This window comes from Polistes fuscatus, unplaced genomic scaffold (assembly GCF_010416935.1).
Source record: "Polistes fuscatus isolate 324 unplaced genomic scaffold, CU_Pfus_HIC Scaffold23, whole genome shotgun sequence".
In the NCBI taxonomy this organism is placed as follows: domain Eukaryota; kingdom Metazoa; phylum Arthropoda; class Insecta; order Hymenoptera; family Vespidae; genus Polistes; species Polistes fuscatus.
Window position 1 is genome coordinate 1,639,638 of NW_025113100.1, and position 21,588 is coordinate 1,661,225.

At 35.4% G+C, this 21,588-nt stretch overlaps 4 protein-coding genes across 9 annotated transcripts in view; 1 reads left to right on the forward strand and 3 right to left on the reverse strand.

Annotated features, from left to right (window-relative positions):
* Positions 1 to 56: 56 nt before the first annotated feature.
* Positions 57 to 1,242, reverse strand: LOC122518210 (acyl-coenzyme A thioesterase 13-like). 3 transcript variants are annotated; one of them, XM_043636985.1, is made up of 4 exons: positions 1,145 to 1,242; positions 920 to 1,042; positions 663 to 847; positions 57 to 370 (listed from the first exon to the last, which is right to left on the reverse strand). In XM_043636985.1, exons 2-4 carry the CDS (start codon positions 998 to 1,000, stop codon positions 217 to 219), a joined length of 420 nt encoding a protein of 139 aa, XP_043492920.1. In that variant the 5' UTR covers positions 1,001 to 1,042; positions 1,145 to 1,242; the 3' UTR covers positions 57 to 216. The 3 variants fall into 3 exon arrangements, with proteins under 3 accessions (XP_043492920.1, XP_043492922.1, XP_043492919.1); XM_043636987.1 differs by lacking the exon at positions 1,145 to 1,242 and having other exon boundaries at positions 663 to 747; positions 823 to 847; positions 920 to 1,119; XM_043636984.1 differs by lacking the exon at positions 1,145 to 1,242 and having other exon boundaries at positions 920 to 1,119.
* A 269-nt stretch (positions 1,243 to 1,511) lies between these two features.
* Positions 1,512 to 2,117, forward strand: LOC122518212. The gene is made up of 2 exons (XM_043636988.1): positions 1,512 to 1,688; positions 1,767 to 2,117. Exons 1-2 carry the CDS (start codon positions 1,581 to 1,583, stop codon positions 2,055 to 2,057), a joined length of 399 nt encoding a protein of 132 aa, XP_043492923.1. The 5' UTR covers positions 1,512 to 1,580; the 3' UTR covers positions 2,058 to 2,117.
* A 293-nt stretch (positions 2,118 to 2,410) lies between these two features.
* Positions 2,411 to 4,003, reverse strand: LOC122518209 (pyrimidodiazepine synthase-like). The gene is made up of 5 exons (XM_043636983.1): positions 3,683 to 4,003; positions 3,505 to 3,610; positions 3,175 to 3,418; positions 2,748 to 2,969; positions 2,411 to 2,659 (listed from the first exon to the last, which is right to left on the reverse strand). Exons 1-5 carry the CDS (start codon positions 3,705 to 3,707, stop codon positions 2,537 to 2,539), a joined length of 720 nt encoding a protein of 239 aa, XP_043492918.1. The 5' UTR covers positions 3,708 to 4,003; the 3' UTR covers positions 2,411 to 2,536.
* Positions 4,004 to 8,868: 4,865 nt separating this feature from the next.
* The window catches only part of LOC122518074 (DNA-binding protein D-ETS-3-like), a 30,913-nt gene continuing 18,193 nt past the window's right edge, over positions 8,869 to 21,588 (reverse strand). For 2 of the 4 annotated variants that reach the window (XM_043636757.1, XM_043636756.1), the window contains exons 3-6: positions 21,322 to 21,381; positions 14,485 to 14,544; positions 11,891 to 12,128; positions 8,869 to 11,000 (exon numbers count right to left, since the gene is read on the reverse strand). In XM_043636757.1, coding sequence (XP_043492692.1) covers positions 10,664 to 11,000; positions 11,891 to 12,128; positions 14,485 to 14,544; positions 21,322 to 21,381 — 695 coding nt within the window. In that variant the 3' untranslated portion in view covers positions 8,869 to 10,663. The remainder of the gene's footprint in view (positions 11,001 to 11,890; positions 12,129 to 14,484; positions 14,545 to 21,321; positions 21,382 to 21,588) is intronic. The other 2 variants (XM_043636758.1, XM_043636759.1) reach the window with 2 other exon arrangements.

Consider the following 21,588-nt stretch of genomic DNA (forward strand, 5'->3'; position numbering starts at 1 on the left):
ATATTAAGTGTTGAATATAAACGTCAGCAGATAGTTTCGATTAGACTTTAAATTAATTTTAATCTATTAAAAATCTTTCAATATATTCTTTACAAATACATTTTCAATCTGAAAATTATATCATCAAGACGAACAAGAATGTTTTTCTTTTAAGTATCTATGTATATATCTTTATGTAGTATATTACATAATAATTACTAAAACCTAGATATTTCTTTATAAGATAAATTTTATATGCTTTCCATTAGCAATAATATCTTTACCATTATTTTTGGTGAGATCTACTGCAAGATATGCTAGAGTACGACCAGCGCGTATAGTTTTAGCATCAACTTCAACCACTTCGCCAGGAAATGCAGGTTTCATGTATCTGTGCCATTGACATATGTAAAATGAAGAAACTTTAGATAAATATATCTTATAAATAAAAGGAAACATAAACCCTTTTCTACAATTTTTATACTCTATATTAACTCTTATTATTAAAAAAACAAAATTAATGTATATCTAATCTAACAGAATACGCATAGTATAAAGCGAATAATCAAAGACGAAACTAAGATTAGATGACGATGCAAATAATACATATCAATGTACAAGTTACAAATCTTTGTCTACGTACTCCTAAATATTGTAATTAACATAAAAGTGAAATATCTTACGAAATATTCATGTTTACAGAAACTCCTGGTGCACCGGTCCCACGTGTCATCAAAGCATAAGTTGAAATGCAGTCGATAATAGTTGCTGTAAAACCGCCATGTAATGAGCCACCTAAATTTAAATGTTCATCGGAGACAGTGAATTCAGCTTTACAATTACCATCCCCTGCAGAAAGTATTTTTACCTAAATAGCGTAGAAACTTGATCATTATTCTTGGATATTTAAATATCTATGATAGAAGAGAAATATACATACGTTTTTCATGCACTTTCCAAAACCATTAGATGTACTAATACGTTCTATAACAGTTTTAATAAGTTCGGTACTTCGTGTCATTTTATATTTTATTCCATATATACTGTCACTTTTCCTTAATCACTGAATAAATATAATAAATATTATAAGTATTAAATATTAAATAGAAACTTTAAAAATTCGATTAATATTTATTTTAATTATTTATGAAATATTTTACTTAACTAAAAAATATCACTGTGATTAACAATTTTTATGTATACAGAACAGCACTTTATTACGCAATAACAAAACGACTAGTCATAGTGACATAGTTATGTGTAGTTGTGTGTTGTAGGGTAGTATCTATGGGCTAGGGAACCCCGCGTTATTAAAAGTCCTGCAAAACGTAAACAATTGAGAAAAGAAATTCGATTAATTTTTGCTTACTTATTATATCAATTAATATTTATACGGATAAATATTTTTCATATTAACTTTTAAAATTAAGTTTTATTAACTGTTTCCATTTTTTCATTTTGTTTAGGATCCTAGAAAATATAGGAACGGGCCTACGTAGTTATCTATACGTATTACGTACTACGTAATTCAGTAAACTCACTTTTTGTAGTGCATTGTCCTAAGTAGTGCGAAACTGATTATTTTTTACTTGTTATTAAAAATGGAGCCTTCAAGTGAAATTAGAGAGCTTATATCAAAAATAACTAAGATTGTAAGAAATGATTACGAAGGAACATCGTGCGAGTATCAAAATGCGTACAATAGACGGGTATATATAACATATGAATAACTTATAAATATATTAAAAATTATTTAATGACATAACCTATATTTTCTTATCATTTAGGTTCTACAATATGACAAGCTAGTAAAGAAATCTTTGGAAAGAGTTGAAGGAGTCAACAGATTATTGAAAACTAAGTTACTAACGATGGAGATTCGTGAAAAATTGGAACGAGAAATGGAAGAGATTCAAAATATCCTTGCCATTAACAAGCAACAATTAGATCGTTTGAGAAGGAAAGATAGGGGACTATTTAATACGATAACTTTCCTACTTTTATTGTCCTTTTTTACTTACGTCTCGTATTATATTTTTACTACTGATTTTACTGAAGTTTTTTTATATAAAACGTAAGAAAATGTATGAACCAAAGCTGTATTATGTGTTTCAGTATTATAAATAATTTTTATATCATTTAACTATTTTTCTATTGTAGAATTATATTGATTTTTTCATCAATAACGTAAATCAAATATATATATAATACAATATACTTATACATTCCGTATAAATAATACCGATAACATTAAAGCAGATCAAATGTATTTATATAATATTAATAATAATGTATATATATATAATATATTTATGAAATTGCATAATATTAATATACATTTATATTGCTATACACTTATATCAATATACATTTATAAGCGCTGTATATGTATAACCTTTTATTTATATATTAAATAAATGCAACATCATACTTTGATTTAGTATTGAACAAATTTCTATACTTTGTTTTTTAAGTTAGTTATAATTATAGTTTAATCATTGAAACTTATGAGCTCAATTTTCGAGACTTTTAGTATAGCAAATTTGTTTGGAAGAAATTAAATCAAATCATATTGAGTCATTCCGGCAAGTCGACTACGCACATATTTAGCATGTATTTCAGCATCCAAATAACTTCCTTTAACCGCAGAATCTTCTTTCATAGCACTCCTCCATTCGAACTATGTAGAAATATATATTATAATAATAAAATAAAATATAGTTTCAATATACAGATATTTCGTAAGAAACTAGAAGCCTTTAGCTTACCAGTCTTAGAAAACGTTCCCGAGATATTGTGAATTCATCTCCACGCAAGATCCTAATAATATCAGCTCTTTCGCACCATGGCCAGATCATCAGATCCAACATGCCAGGTGAAGAACCTCCAAAGAATGGAGTTCTTCTTTTAACTAATTCTCTATCGAAAAATTCAAGACTAGCAAGAGCTTCGTTAAATATATCACAGTCTACCGTTGTTCCAGCATATAACTGTAAGAATGTCGATAAAATTAAAATCCATACAAAGTAAGAAAAACAAAAAGACAATTAAATAAAATCAATAGCAGTATTTTAAGATTACGATTAAAAAAGTAAATAAAAAGAAATTTTAAAGAATAATGTCAAATAAATATAAGAATATAATAACGGTGAAAGTAAATAATCAAAATAAAAATAATAACCACTTTGTAAAAACCTTGTACATATTGGTAATAACTCCATTGAATCTTTCGATCAACAATTTATCTTTAGCCTTGGCTAAAGGATTCAGTGAATATAATTTATTTTGCGGATAAGCTTCATCCAAATATTCAGTTATTATAAGACTTTCATACAACACTTCGCCTCCGTTCAATTCTATACAAGGAACTTTTCCAGAAGGATTTTTCTCTAACAGCCATTCCGGTTTCTGGGTCAAATTAACATAAACAACGTCGTATCTAAGAAATAAGATATGCGTATATATTAAAAAAAAAAAAAATACTATGTAATCATTGATATTAATAATTAAATAAATTATATATACGGAATTTTTTTGGCATCTAAAACGAGTTGAACTCTTTGGGCATATGGACAAAAACGCATGCTGTACAAACGAATTTTTCCAGGAACGATGGGTGGGCAAATTGATCCTATAAAAATGTTATCATATATTACACGCCTTTTCTTCTATCTATTTTAATTCTATTTTATTTTCTACATACCTGTGCTCAAATGTTTCGTACTCATTTTAGACGATTCAATGAATTATAATCACAATGTATAGTCTTTTAATGATTTTATGTCACAGTTGACAATTCTATCGCTCGAAGCGAATCGTTTGAAATAAATATCGATGACTAGAGTCTGCAGGTAGACATAGCCCAGAACATACGACGTGGTGTTTGATATTTCGTCGCTAAGTGTACTCATACGTGTATATGTATGTGTTGGACGATTACTTCATGCCCATGTCACGCATTATCACATATAAAAACTAGAAAATGTAATCTTTGTCTCTTGATGCTTGTGTATACATATATATTTATAATATTTATTATTCATTAATTAAACATTTCATTTTATGGTAAACTACAAAATACAATATATTCGTCATATCATACAATATATTTTTATTCATAAATTCTCATAATAATGTAGATTTAATTATATTAATGAAAATGTGTGTTTAATTATAGGAATTTGAAGATAAATATAAAAAAAATATGATATTATTCAAGATAACAGAACTGAATTATCATATGAAAGTTGTTTTATCGATCGTAGATAATCTTAATTATAACGTTGCGCACTCTATGAGTCATGTATTTATCTACGATTAGTTTCTTACCAAATATTTGTAATGTCGTGTATAAGAAATTTTCTTTTTGTATTTATAAAAAATATCAAGGAATTATGATTGTTAAATTGGATTTTTGAATAATGTAAAAACCGCGCCAAAATGTGATTGGTTGTAGAATGCAAGGATCTGCACAATGAGAGGTCGCTCGTAGTCCTGTATGATTTGATGTTAGATAGTGATTGGATTACAATCGAGTTTCTTAATATCGATTTGATCGATCGACCATTAACATTTTTTCCCGCTGATATTACGAAGGTGAAGCAATCACCACGTGATTCAAGAAAGCAGAGTGCATGGTGCAACGGGAAGGAAAGCATGGAGCTCAACTCTGCATTAGAATTCTTTTTCAAACTACGAAGGATATTTTTAGTGGAAGGATAAATCAAACGACTAATATTTCTTGTTAATGTAAAAAAGTGATTGAATTAAAGTTAAACCATAAAGTGTTATAAAATGAACGCGAACCGAAGAAACTGGAAATCTTTCGAGGTTAAACGAGGTATTCGAATATTCTTCAAGTCGGAAATAAAAGTAAGTGATTTTTTTAATTGAAAAGATAATAAATCAAATGATCGTTATTAATAACTATGATTTATGAAAGTAAGAGAAAGAGAAGAAATATTTGCAGCTTCTTTTGCCTGCTCGAATTTAATAAACGTTACGGAAATGATGTATTTTAAACAAGTTTTGTAAAAATGACGATGTCGTATTAGATTAGATTCTATTTACCGTTCCATCGGTTATAATAATAAGATTATTCATTATTTATCTATTTTTTAATCAATTTCTTAAATTACTGATGGTAATAAAAAAAATATACGTGATTGAAATTCGATTAAAGTAGATCGATTGCTTAACAGAATTTATTTATCTTTCAAAACAGCCGAGAATTACTATCGGCAAATGCGCATTACATTTTATGGAAATACTATATTTTAACGTAACATCCGATCGATGCTACTAACATATAATCACATTTCCATTTTAAAGTTTCCACGTAGATTCGAAGTCGTTGATTTAAAAGATTTTTCTATTTAAAAAAACAAAATAGAATAGAGTCATTTAAAGATGTCCTCTTGATGCACGTGGTAGCATTCGAGTAGTTTTGCATCCTCGTTTGAGTCCTCGAGACGTGTTATTTTCGACGAATATTATCAATATATTTTTACAGGAAAAAAAATCAATAAAAATGAAACAAAATATACGAATATTCGAGGAGGTTAAAAAGAAGTTTGCAATGATTTTAAGATTAAAATCAAATTAAATCAAATAAAAAAAAAAGTCCTATGTAATTTGTTGTAGTCGGGTTATTGGATGGTCAACGTAGAGAAACTTATTTCCTCGACTGTCCTCAGGTGGTCAGAATGAGGAAACCAATGGCTTGCGTATCTTGATTGTTTCTTCATAAAATAGAATTTCTTTTTTTGTTTATATTTTGGCGAATGGAAGAATAGAGATATCGGTTATAAGTTAGTAGAGAGTTATGGTAGTAGGTAATACAAACAAAAATTTGAGTTGGGGTGGTAAGTAAATATACAGGTAGGAGTTTGGTAAATGGGGGTAGAAGAAAGAAAAAAATAATAGGGAAGCAGGAGTAGACAAAACAGGATAGCTGCTAGATGATAGGAAGGGTAGGAATAGATAGAAAGGAAAATGAGTATTGGAAGGATACGTAGGTGGTGTTCAAAGTAACAACACAACGGAATTGCGAGAAGGTGACGAGTAGAGAGAAGTTTTCGGTATGTTCTTGGATTGAGAAAAATGGTGAGCGTGGGGGCTAATGGGAGGAAAAGGAAGTAGGGTAGGAAAGGTAGGGTGAAGGAAAGAGAATGAGAGAGTGACAGAGAGAGAGAGAGAGAGAGAGAGAGAGAAAGAGAGAGTTGAAGGTAGAAGGTTATGAAGAAGGAGGAGGTGAAAGAGGAGTAGGAGAAGGTGTAGGAGGAGGAGGAGGGCAGAAGGTGGAAGAGCGCGGGCGCTGATTGGTAGCAGAATCGATTAGCCGAGCCGAGCTAAACCTCCGGCAATGTGGCAGCTTCGGCGACGCCACGAATTTCCCGAATGGAGGTTTCCCGTTGGGGCGGTCCCGAACCTAGGGAGGAATACCTCGCTCTTCTCCATGGCAACCCAACCAATTCGCCAACCGCCGACAACCAAGGCTGACCTATCGTGTTCTTTCTTTTATTTCTTCTTTTTTTTTTTATTCTTTTTCTCATCATCTCCCTCACCCACCTTCCCTTCCCTTCTCTTTCTTTCTTTCTTTCTCTACAGCTCCTTTGCCTTTTCCCTTCTGTCTTTTTTTCTCTTTCAGGTATGGCAAAAAGAAAAGAATAAGAGACTGAGAGAGAGATAGAGAGATGAGAGAGAGAGAGAGACAAAGATACACATACCCCTATATACACAACTTTGGACACTGTACTGTTCACATTGATTTTGCCGACGACTGATACAACCCCGTCGGCACGTTTAATTAGAACATGGCGACTTTAATACAAGCGCACGACAACAAGAACAACAACAGCGTCCCCTCTTTCTCTCGCATATTCCTTTACTTTATTTTTTGTTTGTTGTTGTTGTTGCTTCTTCTTCTTCTTCTTCTTCTTCTTCTTCTTCTTCTTCTTCCATCTTCATTTTTTCGCTTCCTCGCTCTCTTTTAATTTTATGGTTTTTTTCTTTATCTTCTTTCCCACCTGTCCGTAGTCGTAGCCATTGCATACACGTTGCAGCCAGCCGCTTGTTTCCTGACCTTTGAGTCTCTTTCCTTCCTTTGCATGCATACGGGTGTTCTCTACGTGAATTTACTTTTCTTGCTGCCTTGCTGTGAGAGGGGTCGCTTATCTACCTAACCTAACGCGGTCTACGCTAGTGCCAGACATCCTCGCCGCCATTGCATCTATCATTGTCATCGTCGTCATCATCATCATCATCATCATCATCCTCATCCTCATCATCATCATCATCATCATCATCATCATCATCATCAACGCCGTCATCGTTATCATCGGCTTTCCACCATTTTTAAAAATCACGCCCACTCTCCTACGACTCGGAGAGAGACATACACACATACTTACATACACACACACATGATAAAAGTATACATCACATTCGTTCGATTCGATTTCAACGTTGCATTCTCTCTCTTTCTCTTTCTCTCCCTCTTTCTCTCTTTTTCCTTCTTTCTTGCTTGCTACATACACACATACAACACTTTCATGTATTCTCTCTTTCTCTCTTCCTCTCTCTCTCTCTTTCTATTTCACATGGACAATCACCCACACACCCACTCGCGATCTAAATCTAATTCGTCTACCTTTCTACGTGTCTACACATGAAAACACCCTATCTACACGAGCGTTTCTCCGACATTCCATGGAATCCTATCGAATATTGCCAATCATTTCGGAACGAGAAGCCATCTTTTTTTTTTCTTGTTTTCTTTTTTCTTTTTTCCTAAGTTATCTTTTATTTTTATTTCTTTTTTTTTTTTTTATTCATTATTATTTTTGTTCGTCTTGTCGATATCGTGTGTTACCCTATCGTTAAATATTATTACACCATAAAGCGATTCTATGGATTGTACGGAGGAGCAGCGTTATTCTTGTTACTTTTTTGATCATTAAAATTAATTCTATAAATTGCCTCTTAATTCTGTTTTGTTTGTTTGTTTGTTTGTTTGTTATTTTTTTTCTTCATTTTCTTTTCTTGTTACGGATGGTATATTGTACAGCATACGATTTTCGTAAAATTTAACGCTTCTATGACAGAGGTACATCGTTTTGTGGACAAAAAACAGGCTAATGATAAATCTAACATATGCAAAAAGATTATATTAGGTTTTTTTTTTCGGGAGATTTTTGCGAAGACAAATTGGACCAGAAGGCCAGGGTTGTGTGGGTGGTAAGGAAGGGTCGTAGGTTGTTTTTTAGACGAATTATCGGCGTTCGGCGTTCTTCGATGAAGGGCTAACAATCTCATTCTTGAGCCTCTCACCGAGATCTTTATCGTCCTCGATTTTATTGTTGTTGTTGTTTCTATTTTTTTTTGTTCATTTTTGCATAGATAGAGTAGCCACACACTCGTATTGAAGGATTTGTTTTATTGAAAAACATCGTTTAATAGAAAATATTTATTACTCTCTTTTTCTTTTCTTTATTAATTCTTTTTCTTTCTTTATTTCTTTCTTTCATTCGTTCAAGTTCAAGGAACGAGGACGACCATTAATTGTTGGTTCTTGGAAAATAATTAATCGCGCTAAGAAAAATCATTGATTTCCTTTTTTTTTCTGGATTCTTTTTCTCTTTCGGACTTTTTCTCTCTGCATAATTATATATATATATAATTATATATATATACATATATACGTAATTATTTAAATATACGTATATACAATTGTAATAATAAACACGTAAAATCGGATGAGAAAGAATCGATGTTAACTCTCGCTGCGTGGTAATTTTTATTATTTCCTTTTTTATTTTATATACATATATATATATATTAAATATATATATATATATATTTTTTTTTTTTAATTAATTAATTAATTTATTTCATTTTATTTCATTTTATTTTCATTTTTGTCTTCAACTTGTGCACTTCTTTGCCACTGCATACGATAGGATACAGTATCAAGAAGTTTATCTTTGCTATTACCTGTCGTTTGAACGACACGACGAGGCGTCTCTATCTATACCATTATTATTATAATTATTATTATTATAATTATTATTATTATTATTATTATTATTATTTAATATTATTATTAATAATATTATTATTATATAACAAATAAGTTAAAAGAGTTTATAATACACGCATTGCTTTTTAGTTTTGGAACCCAAATCGAGGATCGGTTATTATTCACGTATATCGTCGAACCCCCATAAGTGTCCATATGGCTTTTCGTTTTATGCTTACAAATCGTATGTTTCATTGTAAAATTGTAAATGATTAATAGATGTAAATCGATTGATATGACACTCCTTTCGGATTATTCTTGATTACTTGTTCTTTTTCGAGTTGTCCGATTCGATTTCATAACCGATTCGATCGGGGCCGCAAAATCCAACGTTTCGTTGATGGAATAACGTTGGTTCCTTATTCGATAGACGAATCGACGTTCAGATGGACCAACTCTGATCGTACGATTTATCGTTACATCATTTTCATTTCTATCCATCGAGCCTAATTTAAGGAAATGGCATAGTTATTTTAATATCTAACTATTGGATTAATGCATCTTTGATATAAAATAATCCGAATCACATTTTTGTTTCATTTGTTTCAATCGATTGTAAAAGGAAAGAAACCAAAAGAAAAAAAGAAGCAAAAATGCAATGATAAATCGTAATGCAAAGAGAGATAATCCCGTTGTATGAACGTCAGGATCGTTCGCATAATGCAATAATATACTTTATTTACAATGATCTTACAAGAATCCGAAGCGCACCGTCGACCACGAAAACATCGCCAAATCTTCCGACGGGGATGTTCCTTCATCCCGAGTAGTTCACGTTTTCATCTACGATAATAGACGATAACGTAAATCATTCTCGAGAATATTCACGTATTTCTGTATGTAAGTATGTCTGTTTGTTAGTTTAGTTTGTTGTATGTTTCTTAATCTTGTATCGAAGAATCGCGGAACGTCGGTAGGAAAAAAGAAAGGGTTTTAAAGGGTTTTGATACGAGTTAATAAAGAAATGACCGTGAAATGGTGAATCTCCGTTGACTATTATTACGTAAACTACCATTTTTAACTTAACAATCGTTTAATGTAAAAACAGATACTTATTTTTTGTAATAATATAATTATAGAATTGATACGATTAATCCTAAATTAATTACAATTGTTGTTATTCGAAAAATATACGATTAAAACGTTGATGTAAAAACAGTGATAATAATTAACAATGATTCGTAAAAAAGATACTCGACTGTATTAGAATATTAAAAGGTAGTGTACGTAATAGTAGAATTCGAATGATTAACGCGTTAGATAAAAGATAGCAAGGTGAACGATGGATTTGCGGTTTAAGTTTAAAAGAGAGAGAGTTAGAGTTTAGCAAGGGGGTGCGACGGTGCACACGATGTTGTTGTTGTTGTGTTATTTTTTTTTCTTTTTGTTAAACGCACGTTCCGTTTAATCGATTTTGAACGTGACAAGTTACTACTGCGCATCTTAAGACGCGTTTAACTTATCCGAGTTTATTTCTCTTCTTTCCCGAAAGAGATAGACGGGAGAGAAAGAGAGATAAAGGGATGTGTTACTCGGTAACGAAATTATATATGGGGGATTTTTTTAACGCGGCGTACCAAGAGTGCTCCAATGTTCGGCAGAAGGTCATGCGTAATGGGGATAGCTGCCAAGATGTGGTGGCACGTGACCCGATGCTGTGTGGTGACCAGCGTAAAGATTCGCACTTGGTGTCGTCGACCAATAACTGGATGCCGATTGGAAAAGACCACCTGGTACCGAAACCGAAACCGATGCTGCTGGGGGTGGCATCAGGTTCAACTTGGCATGACCATAACCAGACATGAACAGCTCACTTTGGTATTTGTATGCCGCTGGATCTGCCGCAGCTGGTTGCGTAGCTGCTGCTAAACCTTGAAAGTCGAACTTGTACGCGTACCTCTTCCCATGGACCTTCGTCATGATGTTCTTGTCGTAATAGTACCTGTAGAGCAATCGTTCATTGGAACTATTTTATGATTCAATTAGAAATCAATCAATCGCTTATTCGCTATTTAAGTTAGATCTCGCGTTTGATTTATCCGAGAGGTGGGTGGGAAAAAAAAAATACCAAAAAAAAAGGGTTTCTTCGTCTTGTTCTTTTTTTAAATAGCAATACTAATTCATCGAATTTTTCTCGCGTATCGATCACCCAGGTCGTTGGTTACCTATCATCACTCCCTGGCGTTCAATCCCATCACGAATTCTCGAAATGCGAACACCAATTCGAAGCATTAACTATTTGAAACGTTCACGTGGTATATCGAGGGACGATGGGAAGCGTATTGGGCGATGGGGGAAGAGCACGCGCGTTCTACCTCTCGTAATTTTTCGCTCTCACCGTTGTGGAATACATCTAAAAGGTTCGTCGTTCCTGCTAGCAGTAGCCGGGGAACGAAGTGCTGGAACGGGGAGCGAAAACGAAAAGCGAGCAGTCGCGTAATATAATCAGTGGATCTGATCGAAAAATAATAGCCGCGTCTGCCGGTCTGGGTAACAGTGATTGAAATTTCTCCCTCTACCTCTCGACGTTTCTCTCTCAACAACGGCCGCCCCGGTGATTTTCGTGCTTTAGTTCGCAAAACGACGAACCTAAACCGCGCGTTTGCGCTCAACGAGTTTTCCATCGTCGTCGTCTTTTCTACTTTTTTTCTATATTTCTTCATTTAATTTTTTGCAACGTCAAGTAGCAAAGTTATTTTTGGGTCTCGAAATCGTATGATTTGATGGTAGTAGCCTCGTGTCCGAATTATTTCTACCGAGTGTAATTGTTTTTATTTGATATATTTGCATATTCAGATAGAGATTGGAGAAAAATATATTTGATTAGCTTACCTCAAGGCCCTCGACAATTTGTCATAATTCATGTTCGGTTTAGACTTCCTCTCGCCCCAACGTCTCGCAACTTCGTCTGGATCGGTCAACTTGAATTCACCGTTTGTTCCTTCCCACGTAATGCACGCGGCATTGCTAGAGTCGGATAAAAGTTCGAGTAGGAACTGCCAGAGTTGAATTTGACCGGACCCTGAACTCGCCAAGCGACTACTCGTCGCGCTAAACATTTGGTAGGGGTCTGGAAATAATGAAAAATTCATGACGCGTTAACGAATGCTTCCATAAATATAATTTTTACGTTTTTGGATAAACGCAAAATCGACGATCGAAAAGAACGTTGATATTAATTCGAGAAATACATTTATATTAGAAACGCAACGATTTGAAAAGTAAATTCAATCGATTTCCGTATGTTTAGAAATATATCTTATTGTTCGTTCTATGAAGTAAGAATTCGGATGTAGTTTCTTGGCCTTTTCCCCTGAAGCATATACCTATCCATTACACGGTTATTTCCTCGTGTTCCCCGTATCGCTCTTTAAAAGCTTTACAATGCGTCATCACCGTCGCTCGCTACTGCTCAGACTTGAAGGGCTCTAGAGTCATACAAAAGGATATAATCGCAACCCTACAATAGAATAGAGTTCGTTTGGATCATAATAATTTCAATTGGAGCTACCGTAGACGGAGTGCTGGTTCAAAGGGCGTCCGCGAATGTCTCCGCATTGGCCAAAAATCTATGCTATCTATAATATACTTTCTTATCCCGAAGCTCAAAACTATTCAGTCGAATAACTATTATTGGATTTATTACAAATCTTTAATTGGTAATTATAATAAATGTATAAGAAATGTTAAATCGTATAAATCACGCGTGCGATCATTCGAGATATAAGACTTTAAAATATAAAACATAATCTTTCAAACTTGGGTATTTCAATTCAGAGAAACAGGATGCCTTTAGAGTAACCTAGTTTAACTTGTTAGTTAAAAAACACTTAGTATTACACTTTTGTATTATTTTGATCACGTAGTTAAATATTTCGCTTGAAATTACTCCTAGCAATTAATATTTCGAGTATTTCTAATTACACCATATCGATCGTTAGCCGATTAATTGGCTTTTAGATTTGCAACGTTCTTCAAATATAATATAGAATTATTAATATTCGATACAACGAGAGAGGATTAATTAGAAAATTTAAACCCAAATATATCTACTGCAAATTTTTTGATCACTGGTGTATGCTTTTGTAAAAAAAAAAAAGAAAAAAAAATAACAAAACAAAAGGTTTCTCGTGAAATCTTGTCGGTTTAGGTATCCAGACAACTTCCGAGGAAATATATTTCGTGAGATTATGAGGGGGATGAAGATAGTTCGAGAGAGAGAGAGAGAGAGTGAGAAGATGCAGACAGAAATAGATAGACGTAGACGATAGGGGATGGGGTGGTATCCGAATTGCCGGACCTCAAAGGTCGTTTCGCTAGTTGAGTTCCCCGAATACGTGGCAGAGCGATCGCCTTTCGATCGAACGGTAACTCACTTACGAGTTAATAATGGAAAGGGGCGCGGTATACCGATGTGTGTGCTCAAATAAGGGATGAAGCAAGCTTTCGTAATATGCCAGACCTAAAGATCCTAAACAATTGAACCTAAGGACTTTTCATTCATTCTTATCAATTAATATTATTATTTCCTGTATACAAATTTGTCGTCGCAATCCATTGAGTTATCTTAAAACTGAAATGAAATTCATTCAAGTAAATTATAATTCGTTTTCATAAATGACGTTTGGATTACACGCGATGTTTAATAATTGTTCTAGTTATCTAAATACAAAATTAAGTTTAGTTTTGATTCGTGAAACACATCTCGATTACGTTAATATTTGTTTTCGATAGGATAGACGATATTTCATGGTCTTTTTGAAAATGATTAATGTTTCCGTAATGCACGTTGTTCAACATTATTATCGACTTGCCACGCAAGTTTTACACATTTTTCTCGAATTATAAAATTAAATGTAAAAATAATATTGGTCACGCCATGACCTACGTGGTTTCATTTATAAAACAAATGTCGTTTACCGATGACCAACGTGACAGTCAACGCGTTAAGAATTTGTTAATATTAATTGTACAGTATTATTATAACAATTAGTTTGTCCATTAATGAATGAACATTTGCGGATAAAAGAGAAACACACAGAGAGGAGTTCGAAAAAGGGAACGTTCATTTAGACCGATCGATCGTCCGAAAGGAGAAATTTCTGGGCGTGGCACGAGAAAATCAAGAGGCTGAACTTTCGTGTATAATATTCTTAGCGTGATTAGCGTGTATAGTTTAATATAATCGCGAAGGTCATTCCATGCACATTTGGTTGTATACAAAAATTTATTTTTATGTTACAAATCTTGCATCAAGAATCGGGTCGTACTCGCATTTTCATTCGACGTTAAAATCAAATTTTTATAGTAGTCTAATTTCTCGAACGTTTAGTAATAAAATCAAACGAACGAAAATCTCATATTAATGTGAACTTTGATAAAAGATAAATACTTGAACTTCTCAAGAATATCTACCTACTACATACCAGGCTGCCTGAGGTGGCTGTGAGTGTCCAACGCCGACTTTGATAGGCTGCTTCCGTACCCTAAAAATAAAGAAGACAAGAAAAAAGAAAAGAACAAATCGTACGAATGTATCGGCAACTTAATTGAATACACTTTTTAATCCTTTCGTTAGGGCAATCAGCATTTAGGTTTTTCAACGAGTTATTTTGACGCGTTCAGAATATGTCTTCAAAATATACTTTTAGTTAGATTTAATCCAATACTATAGTTCAATAAAATCATAGAGAGATACTTTACAGGTAAAATAGAATCCTCATGCCGATTATAGTCGGCGCTCGTAACGAAAGGGTTAATAATAAATGTACGAATATTAAAACATAGACTGTCACGACATTTGTTTTTTCAATGACGCCACGTGGATCATTTGCGATCGACATAAATTACTATATCCTATTATATTTAATCATAAATATAATTATAGTACTTTTACGCAATAAAATATATCGCGAACTTGCGTGGCAGTCAAAACCAATTAATTTAATTGTATTACAAACCAATTATAATTGGAGATAAAGCGTATACCAATGAACAAAAACATGTTCGTAGTTTTTGTGGGAATCAGCAATGATCTTATGCCCGGTCGAGGATTAAAAATTTGTAAGAAAACAATGAGAGATAAGAGAGAACAAAAAAGAAAAGGGAAAAAAAGGGAAAAAAGGGAGAAAGGAAAAAAGTTATCGGGCCGGTCAAAGACGGACAAAAGTATAAAACCCGGTCGAGCGTTAGAATCCGTTAGAGAGGATTTCCGTGTAGGCAAACACGGGGGCTGAGTGCTCCGTATACGTTTCTCCATGCTCAGGAGAGTTTCGATCCTAGTTCTTATCACCCCCCAATTTCTTCTTCTTCTTCTTCTGCTTCTTCATCTTCTTCTTCTTCGTTTTCTTCTCGTCTACCTCTCGTTTACTCGTCTTTGCACACGTTTTGTGTACACACGTATATACTTATGTTTGTTTGTTTGTTCGCGTGCGTGCGTGTGTAGGTGTTTATATGCATTTGGTTGGGTGTATAATACGTTGGCTAGTCGTCGTTACGAGGAACTTGGCTAGTGGTCACGTTCCTACGAACGAGTGTGCAATCTGTTTAAGGCACAATGGCCCCTTAATTTCGCTTCGTTATGCTCCGTTACGTCAAAAGGGTACCATATATTCGACTATCAGTTTATACGTCATTACAAGGGAAATAGGATAATTACGAGATTATGTTAATTGAATGATTTTTACGATAAATTCTGTGATATAAGTTTTGTTTTATAATTATTTAAGATTCGATTACGTGGAATATGAGATTGAGAGAGAATACAAGATTTGGTTGTTTCTTTTTTATGGGAGATACGTTGTTCGATCTCATGGGGATTTAATAATGTTAAGAAATATATAAAAATAAGGAAAATCCCATCGTCGGAATGTCGTTGACAAGTGGATAACGGCAGATGTTACCTTTAAATAGCAGTTGGTGTCCGCTGTGTTAAACAATTTGATTTCGTTTCTGATTGGGACCCGGCTGGGAAAAAGCATCATCGAGGGTTCGGACAAGGAAGAAAGGAACGAGACGACGAGACGAGATCTTTGCTAGGCGTCGACGAATCTCGCGTTGTCCATGGGGGTTGTCTGCCTCAATCAGCGTAGCCGCAGGGTTGAAAGATTATTTCTTTTTTTCTTTTTTTCTTCTTCTTTTATCTTAACTCGTGAGATTCCTTTTTTTTTCAAATATCATCGAATCTTTCGTTCTTCTAAACGATGGACAATATTATTCAAATGAATTTATTTGTTAATTAAAATATTCGTACCATTGATAATCGAATAAATGAAATCTGAGATTGGAAACACTTGGAAATACTTTAAAAAAAAAGATGAAAAAGAGAGAGGGAACTGTTGTCTATGTTGTACGATTTCCTAGAGCGAAGTTAAGAACATCAACAATCGGTTTTAGATCCGTCCAAGTTCCCCATTGTCGCTTCTATATCCGCACATTCCAAGCAATTACGTTGGGCGGGGTAATCCCGTTAGGCGCACGTACCTTCCTCGAGGGAGGATCAAAGGTCCCCGTTATTCCGGTTTACTGAGCTCTTTTTCGCTCCTTCAAACATAGCTAGCACAATGACAATGCTGCTATTCTATCAGTCAAGGGGGCATGGAACCTACCAACTACCTTCTTCTTCTTCTTCTTCTTTATCTTTTTATTTTGATTTTTGATTTCTTTTTTATGAAAAACAAAAGTTGACAAAATTCCTTTCGAGATATTCTTCGACAATTTGTGACTAATGTAAAACAAATTTGAATCCTCAACATTGTCACCATGTAAAAGTAGAAAAGGGTGCTTTGAGAAAGGGTGCTCCTTGAGTTGTTTTAAATGAGGAAGTTGAGAAACCCAGTGGTAAATTATAAGTCACGTTTTTGCGTGACTCGGCACGCGAGGTTCTTTTTAAAAGTTCTCAAGTGAACGACGTGTCACGATCTTGGCACCTTCTCTAGCTAAGCTTTTTCTTTCCTTTCCTTTCCTTTTCTTTTTCTATTTCTTTTTTTTTTTATCTCGCTAAACATAATTCATCGCGATCACGCTCGATCGCGTGATTTTTCCTTAACAACGGGAGAACCGAGTTGACGAGATACAGATTTTGTTTTTTTCCAATTCTACAGTTTTCTAGGTCCATCAGAATCCTGCAAGCATTATGATCCAATGCTCAACCCATTCTAGGAAAATTAGAGACGAATTTCGCATACATTTTTGTATACCAGTTCGTTCCAGGGGTGGTGGGTTGACTGGCAAATTCTAATCAAACAAATGAATAATTTCATTTTTCCTAGGTGGTGATCGTCTAAGGAAGGGGGGGGGTGGAAAAATAGAGAGATAGAAAAGAAACGTATCTCTCGCTTATTCTTTGCGTTATTTCTTGTTGTCCTTGCTTCCACTTTTTCTTCTATTAATTCTTTCTTTCTCCTCGTAAATCTGGCAGCGCGAAGACCCATGGTCACGCGTCGTTTCCCGGTGACTTGTTGCCCACGATCCGTATCCCTCGAGCGTGTCCCCCAGCTCCTCCCGAACGCGGTTCCGCATCGGGAAAGACCCGCTCGAGTTTTTGACCGCACGACGAAAAGTCAAAGTCGCGCGTAAAGTCGTCACGCTCTTTCCTTCCCTCTTCTTCCCTTACCCCATACGAAATTATTTCTTTTTTTCACGGATATATTTTTACACGCATAGAGATATATATATATATATTGAATTGAAACTTTGAAATGTTAATGTAAAAAATAAAAATAATAAACCCTCATCGAACAATCCACGAACCATGAACTTTGTATGAAAATATTTCTAAAAAATGAATTCGATATATAAAAATGATAGGATACTTTTAGTCTAACAAATATTTTATTAGAACAAATATGTTTCTATAATCCCATATTTGTATAATCTGTGATTCGTAATAAACCCTGGAGGGGTTACTGTAAAAGAGGTCTACTGTATAATATCGTGTATTACATGAAACGTATCGTCGAGATCGCGTCGAGATTTACGTAGGATCATCGATCATTATTTACGAGCGGGCGCGTGCCCCGCGTTGGAAAATAAAGTATCGTCACGGTTCGATTTGTAATTCGATGATGGAGAGAAAGGAAAAGGAACGAGCTTAACGAATAAGAGTTCTTATCTCATCCTGGTAACTCCATTATTCTTCCTATTATTTCTATCTTTCATTTTTTTTCTTTTTTTTTTCTTTTTTAGGATCGTTCTCTTCTCTTCTCGAAGTAACGCGTAGCGAGTATCCAACGGGCAACAGAATGGAATCGTCAAAGAAATGCCCGTAGCATATTGGGCATCAAAGAAGGGTGGGTTTTAGGACAGGAGACGAGTGTGTAGGACTATGGAGTCGTTGTCTCGCAGCTCGTATTATGTCTTTCGGTAGTACATACACGGGCACGTGCCTATGCGTGACACGTTCACGCATGGCTGCTTGGCTGGCTGCGCGTTTTTCGACTCCCCCGCCATATCGGCTAGCATTCATCTCCGATTCAACGTTAGAGGAGGGTGCACGGATTGCGCTTCCACTTTAACCCTGCGTAGTTGAACGTCTATCAAGCACGAATTCCCCCTCTTGTTCCCTTTTTTCCTATCAAAGTGGCTACATTGCCTGCTAAGAAAAAAAAGAAAAATAGAAAAGAAGAAAATTCTGTCGGATGTTTGTCAAAGGAAAATTTCACCTTTCTTTTCTTTTCTTTGAAACATTTTTTGATTAAATGTTTATTCCATTTTGAGATACCGAACGATAATGCGAAAAAAAAAAGAAAGAAAGAGGCAACAATCGGTGATCAGGTCAGATCCACGTTTGGTCGTTTGGCACGCGCCGTGTCGGACTACGTAATTATCATAGGGAAGTTAGGGTTGCCCTCGGACACATTCGCACACGATTTGCACACACACACACGTACGTAGGGGGGGTCGAGGTCCGCTCGCTTCGGGTCAGGAAGTCACGCGAGAGGCACACGCGCGCTCACTCGCAAGAGGAAAAAGGAAAGGGGCTGAAGGAAGTACTTTTGTTCCTAACGCCACTCGCCTTAAAGTCTTTTTTTTCTTTTTTCTTTTTTACCCCACCTACATCACCTTCCCCCCACCCGCCTTCCCCGAGTCGTAAAAACCTTCTCTTCGACCGGATCGCTTTCCTTTTTCCTTTTTCTGGATTCCATGGATTTTTTTTCTTATCGGAGAATCGTCCAACGGTTATTGGGATAATTTTAGATTAAGATTTATCGTATTATAATCATTTCTACGTATCCTTACGAAGTAGACATTATGAAAATGATTACAGCTCGGTGTTTCATTTATAACTCGGCGAAAATTAATCTTCCTAAGTATAGTTGGGTACACACGTATTCGTGATTTTTTGAATATTTTAGTTGTTAACCGAACAATAATACCATCTTGGTAGACGCAATGTTATAACAAGAGTTCAGAAAAAAAGGTCATTTTTATCCCGTCAACCAACTCTTTCTTGAATTTTCTACGTAGAGAAGTTAGCGAGAACCTTCTTTGAAATCGCGGATCGGTACTTTGCGATCAAAAGGAAGCGTGTTTTTAAAGTCCTAGCCTGATTTTTCTTACCATTGTTCTTCTGGTACAAAGTATCACGCGATAAGAACACGTTATACGGTGGAATGGTAACTAACTTATGTCTCGCGTGCAATAAATTCATTATGTAAAATGTACATTAACACGTTGACTGGCATAGCGAGAGGGAGGAGGGTGGAGGAGGAGGGGGACGGGCGTGGGGGTCATACTCGCGATGACTCGTATCGGAGAACTATACCAACTTCATTTAAAAAACGAATTATATTGTTCGTTCATTAACATTTAACAAGAACATTGTAAAACTCTAGACGATTTTCCATATATTTGATGAATTTCTCGAACAATTTCTCTTGAAATGATTTCACATACACACACACACATGCACGTAATCTATGCGTCAAACGTTGGATATCGATTGTCCTGAGACACGTTAAATTTCATCTACTTTGAATCGTTTCGCGTTGAATTTGTAGACGGGTTCCAAAGGAACAGAGGCAAAGTTTAATTTGGCTGGTTTGTACTCTTAGCAAAAGCGACGTTAGCTATTGAACACTATAACGAAGAGAGAAAGAGAGACAGAAAGAGAGAAGCTGTGATTTCAATTTCACGCTGGCAAAGAGCTGCAAAGGAAGACACCGAGATGATGACGATGGTACAGAGGTGCCAGAGGTGCCCCGGGTCACGAACCGAGTCAGACGCGTCGCCGCGTAATTTCATGAACCTCGGTGATGTCCGCTTCTCTCTACCATGTTATGGCGTCGAGTGTAAACCTGATCAAAGGCAACGTCAGAACACCACAGTCAACCCTCCTGATCGCAGAATTGTACCCTGCGGCTTACTATCTTACGTCCTCACTTCTATCGCTGTCTTCTGTTTTTCGATTACTGATGGGTTTCTCTCTCTTTCTCTGATCAAATACGTACGTGTTTACAAACGGGTGCAACCCAAAAGCTATTGCAATCGTCAACGTGTTAATTAAGTTGTACTATTTGAATAGGAACATTAGAGTTATTCGAACAATGAACATTTACTTTTTAAATATCTAAAATATGAATCGTGCAAAAAGTGAAGGAAGAAAAAGAAAAGAAATAGAAAAATAGAAAATCGAGTTCATAGATAGAAGGAAACATTTGAACCGCGTCGAATTAGTTATTAGAAAATATACATTGATCGTATTTGTAGTGGGAACAGCTTGGTAACTCGGCGGATACCACCCCGGTTAGGTATATGCACCTTGTGCACATTTCGCGAATATATTTTGTACGTTTAGTCTGGTAGGAGAATGAAGTGTGCACAAGTCCTTTATACTGCAAGGTGGCCCGAGGGTAGGAGTCAACGAAAGACGATGATTGTGTTGGTGTAGGTGTCCAGAACGGTGAGCAAAGCACCGCCTGACGCGCCACTGCTTTGCCAACCGCTCTGTTGATTTCGTTGCTGTGCTGCTAGCTGGCAGCCGTTTCTCTCTCTCTCTCTCTCTCTTTCTCTCTCTCTGTCTCTCTTTGAACAACCCCTGGGGCTGTTCACTCTCGACGGTCACAAAGGGTCCGCGGTTGAACGCGCGGCAAAGCGGCATAAAGCGACGGAAAGCGCCAGGACGCCGGAATACCGGAACACCATCGGCCCACCCATATCATCATGACATCAACGAATACTCCCATCTACGATCCCGATCTTATTCTTTATTATAGATGCTATTGATAAACGCAAATATCTAAATTTGATAAAGTTTTACTTACCCTGGCCAGGGGCCGGGGACGTCGCGTGACTCCAGCCTCCTTTGTACGAACTACTTGCATCTGTAAAATATTTAATATTATTTCATCGATATATTTTGCGATAATTTTGTGTGTGTGTGGGTAGATCATTTTTAAATATTATTATCGATTTTGAGAAATTTTCTCGCCTATGTTTGCAGTTTGTATCATAGATTTTTCTTCCTTCTCGTATATAAAATGAAAGGAAAACAAAATTTGGCGTTGAAGACAAATTCAGGGGTTCTAAAC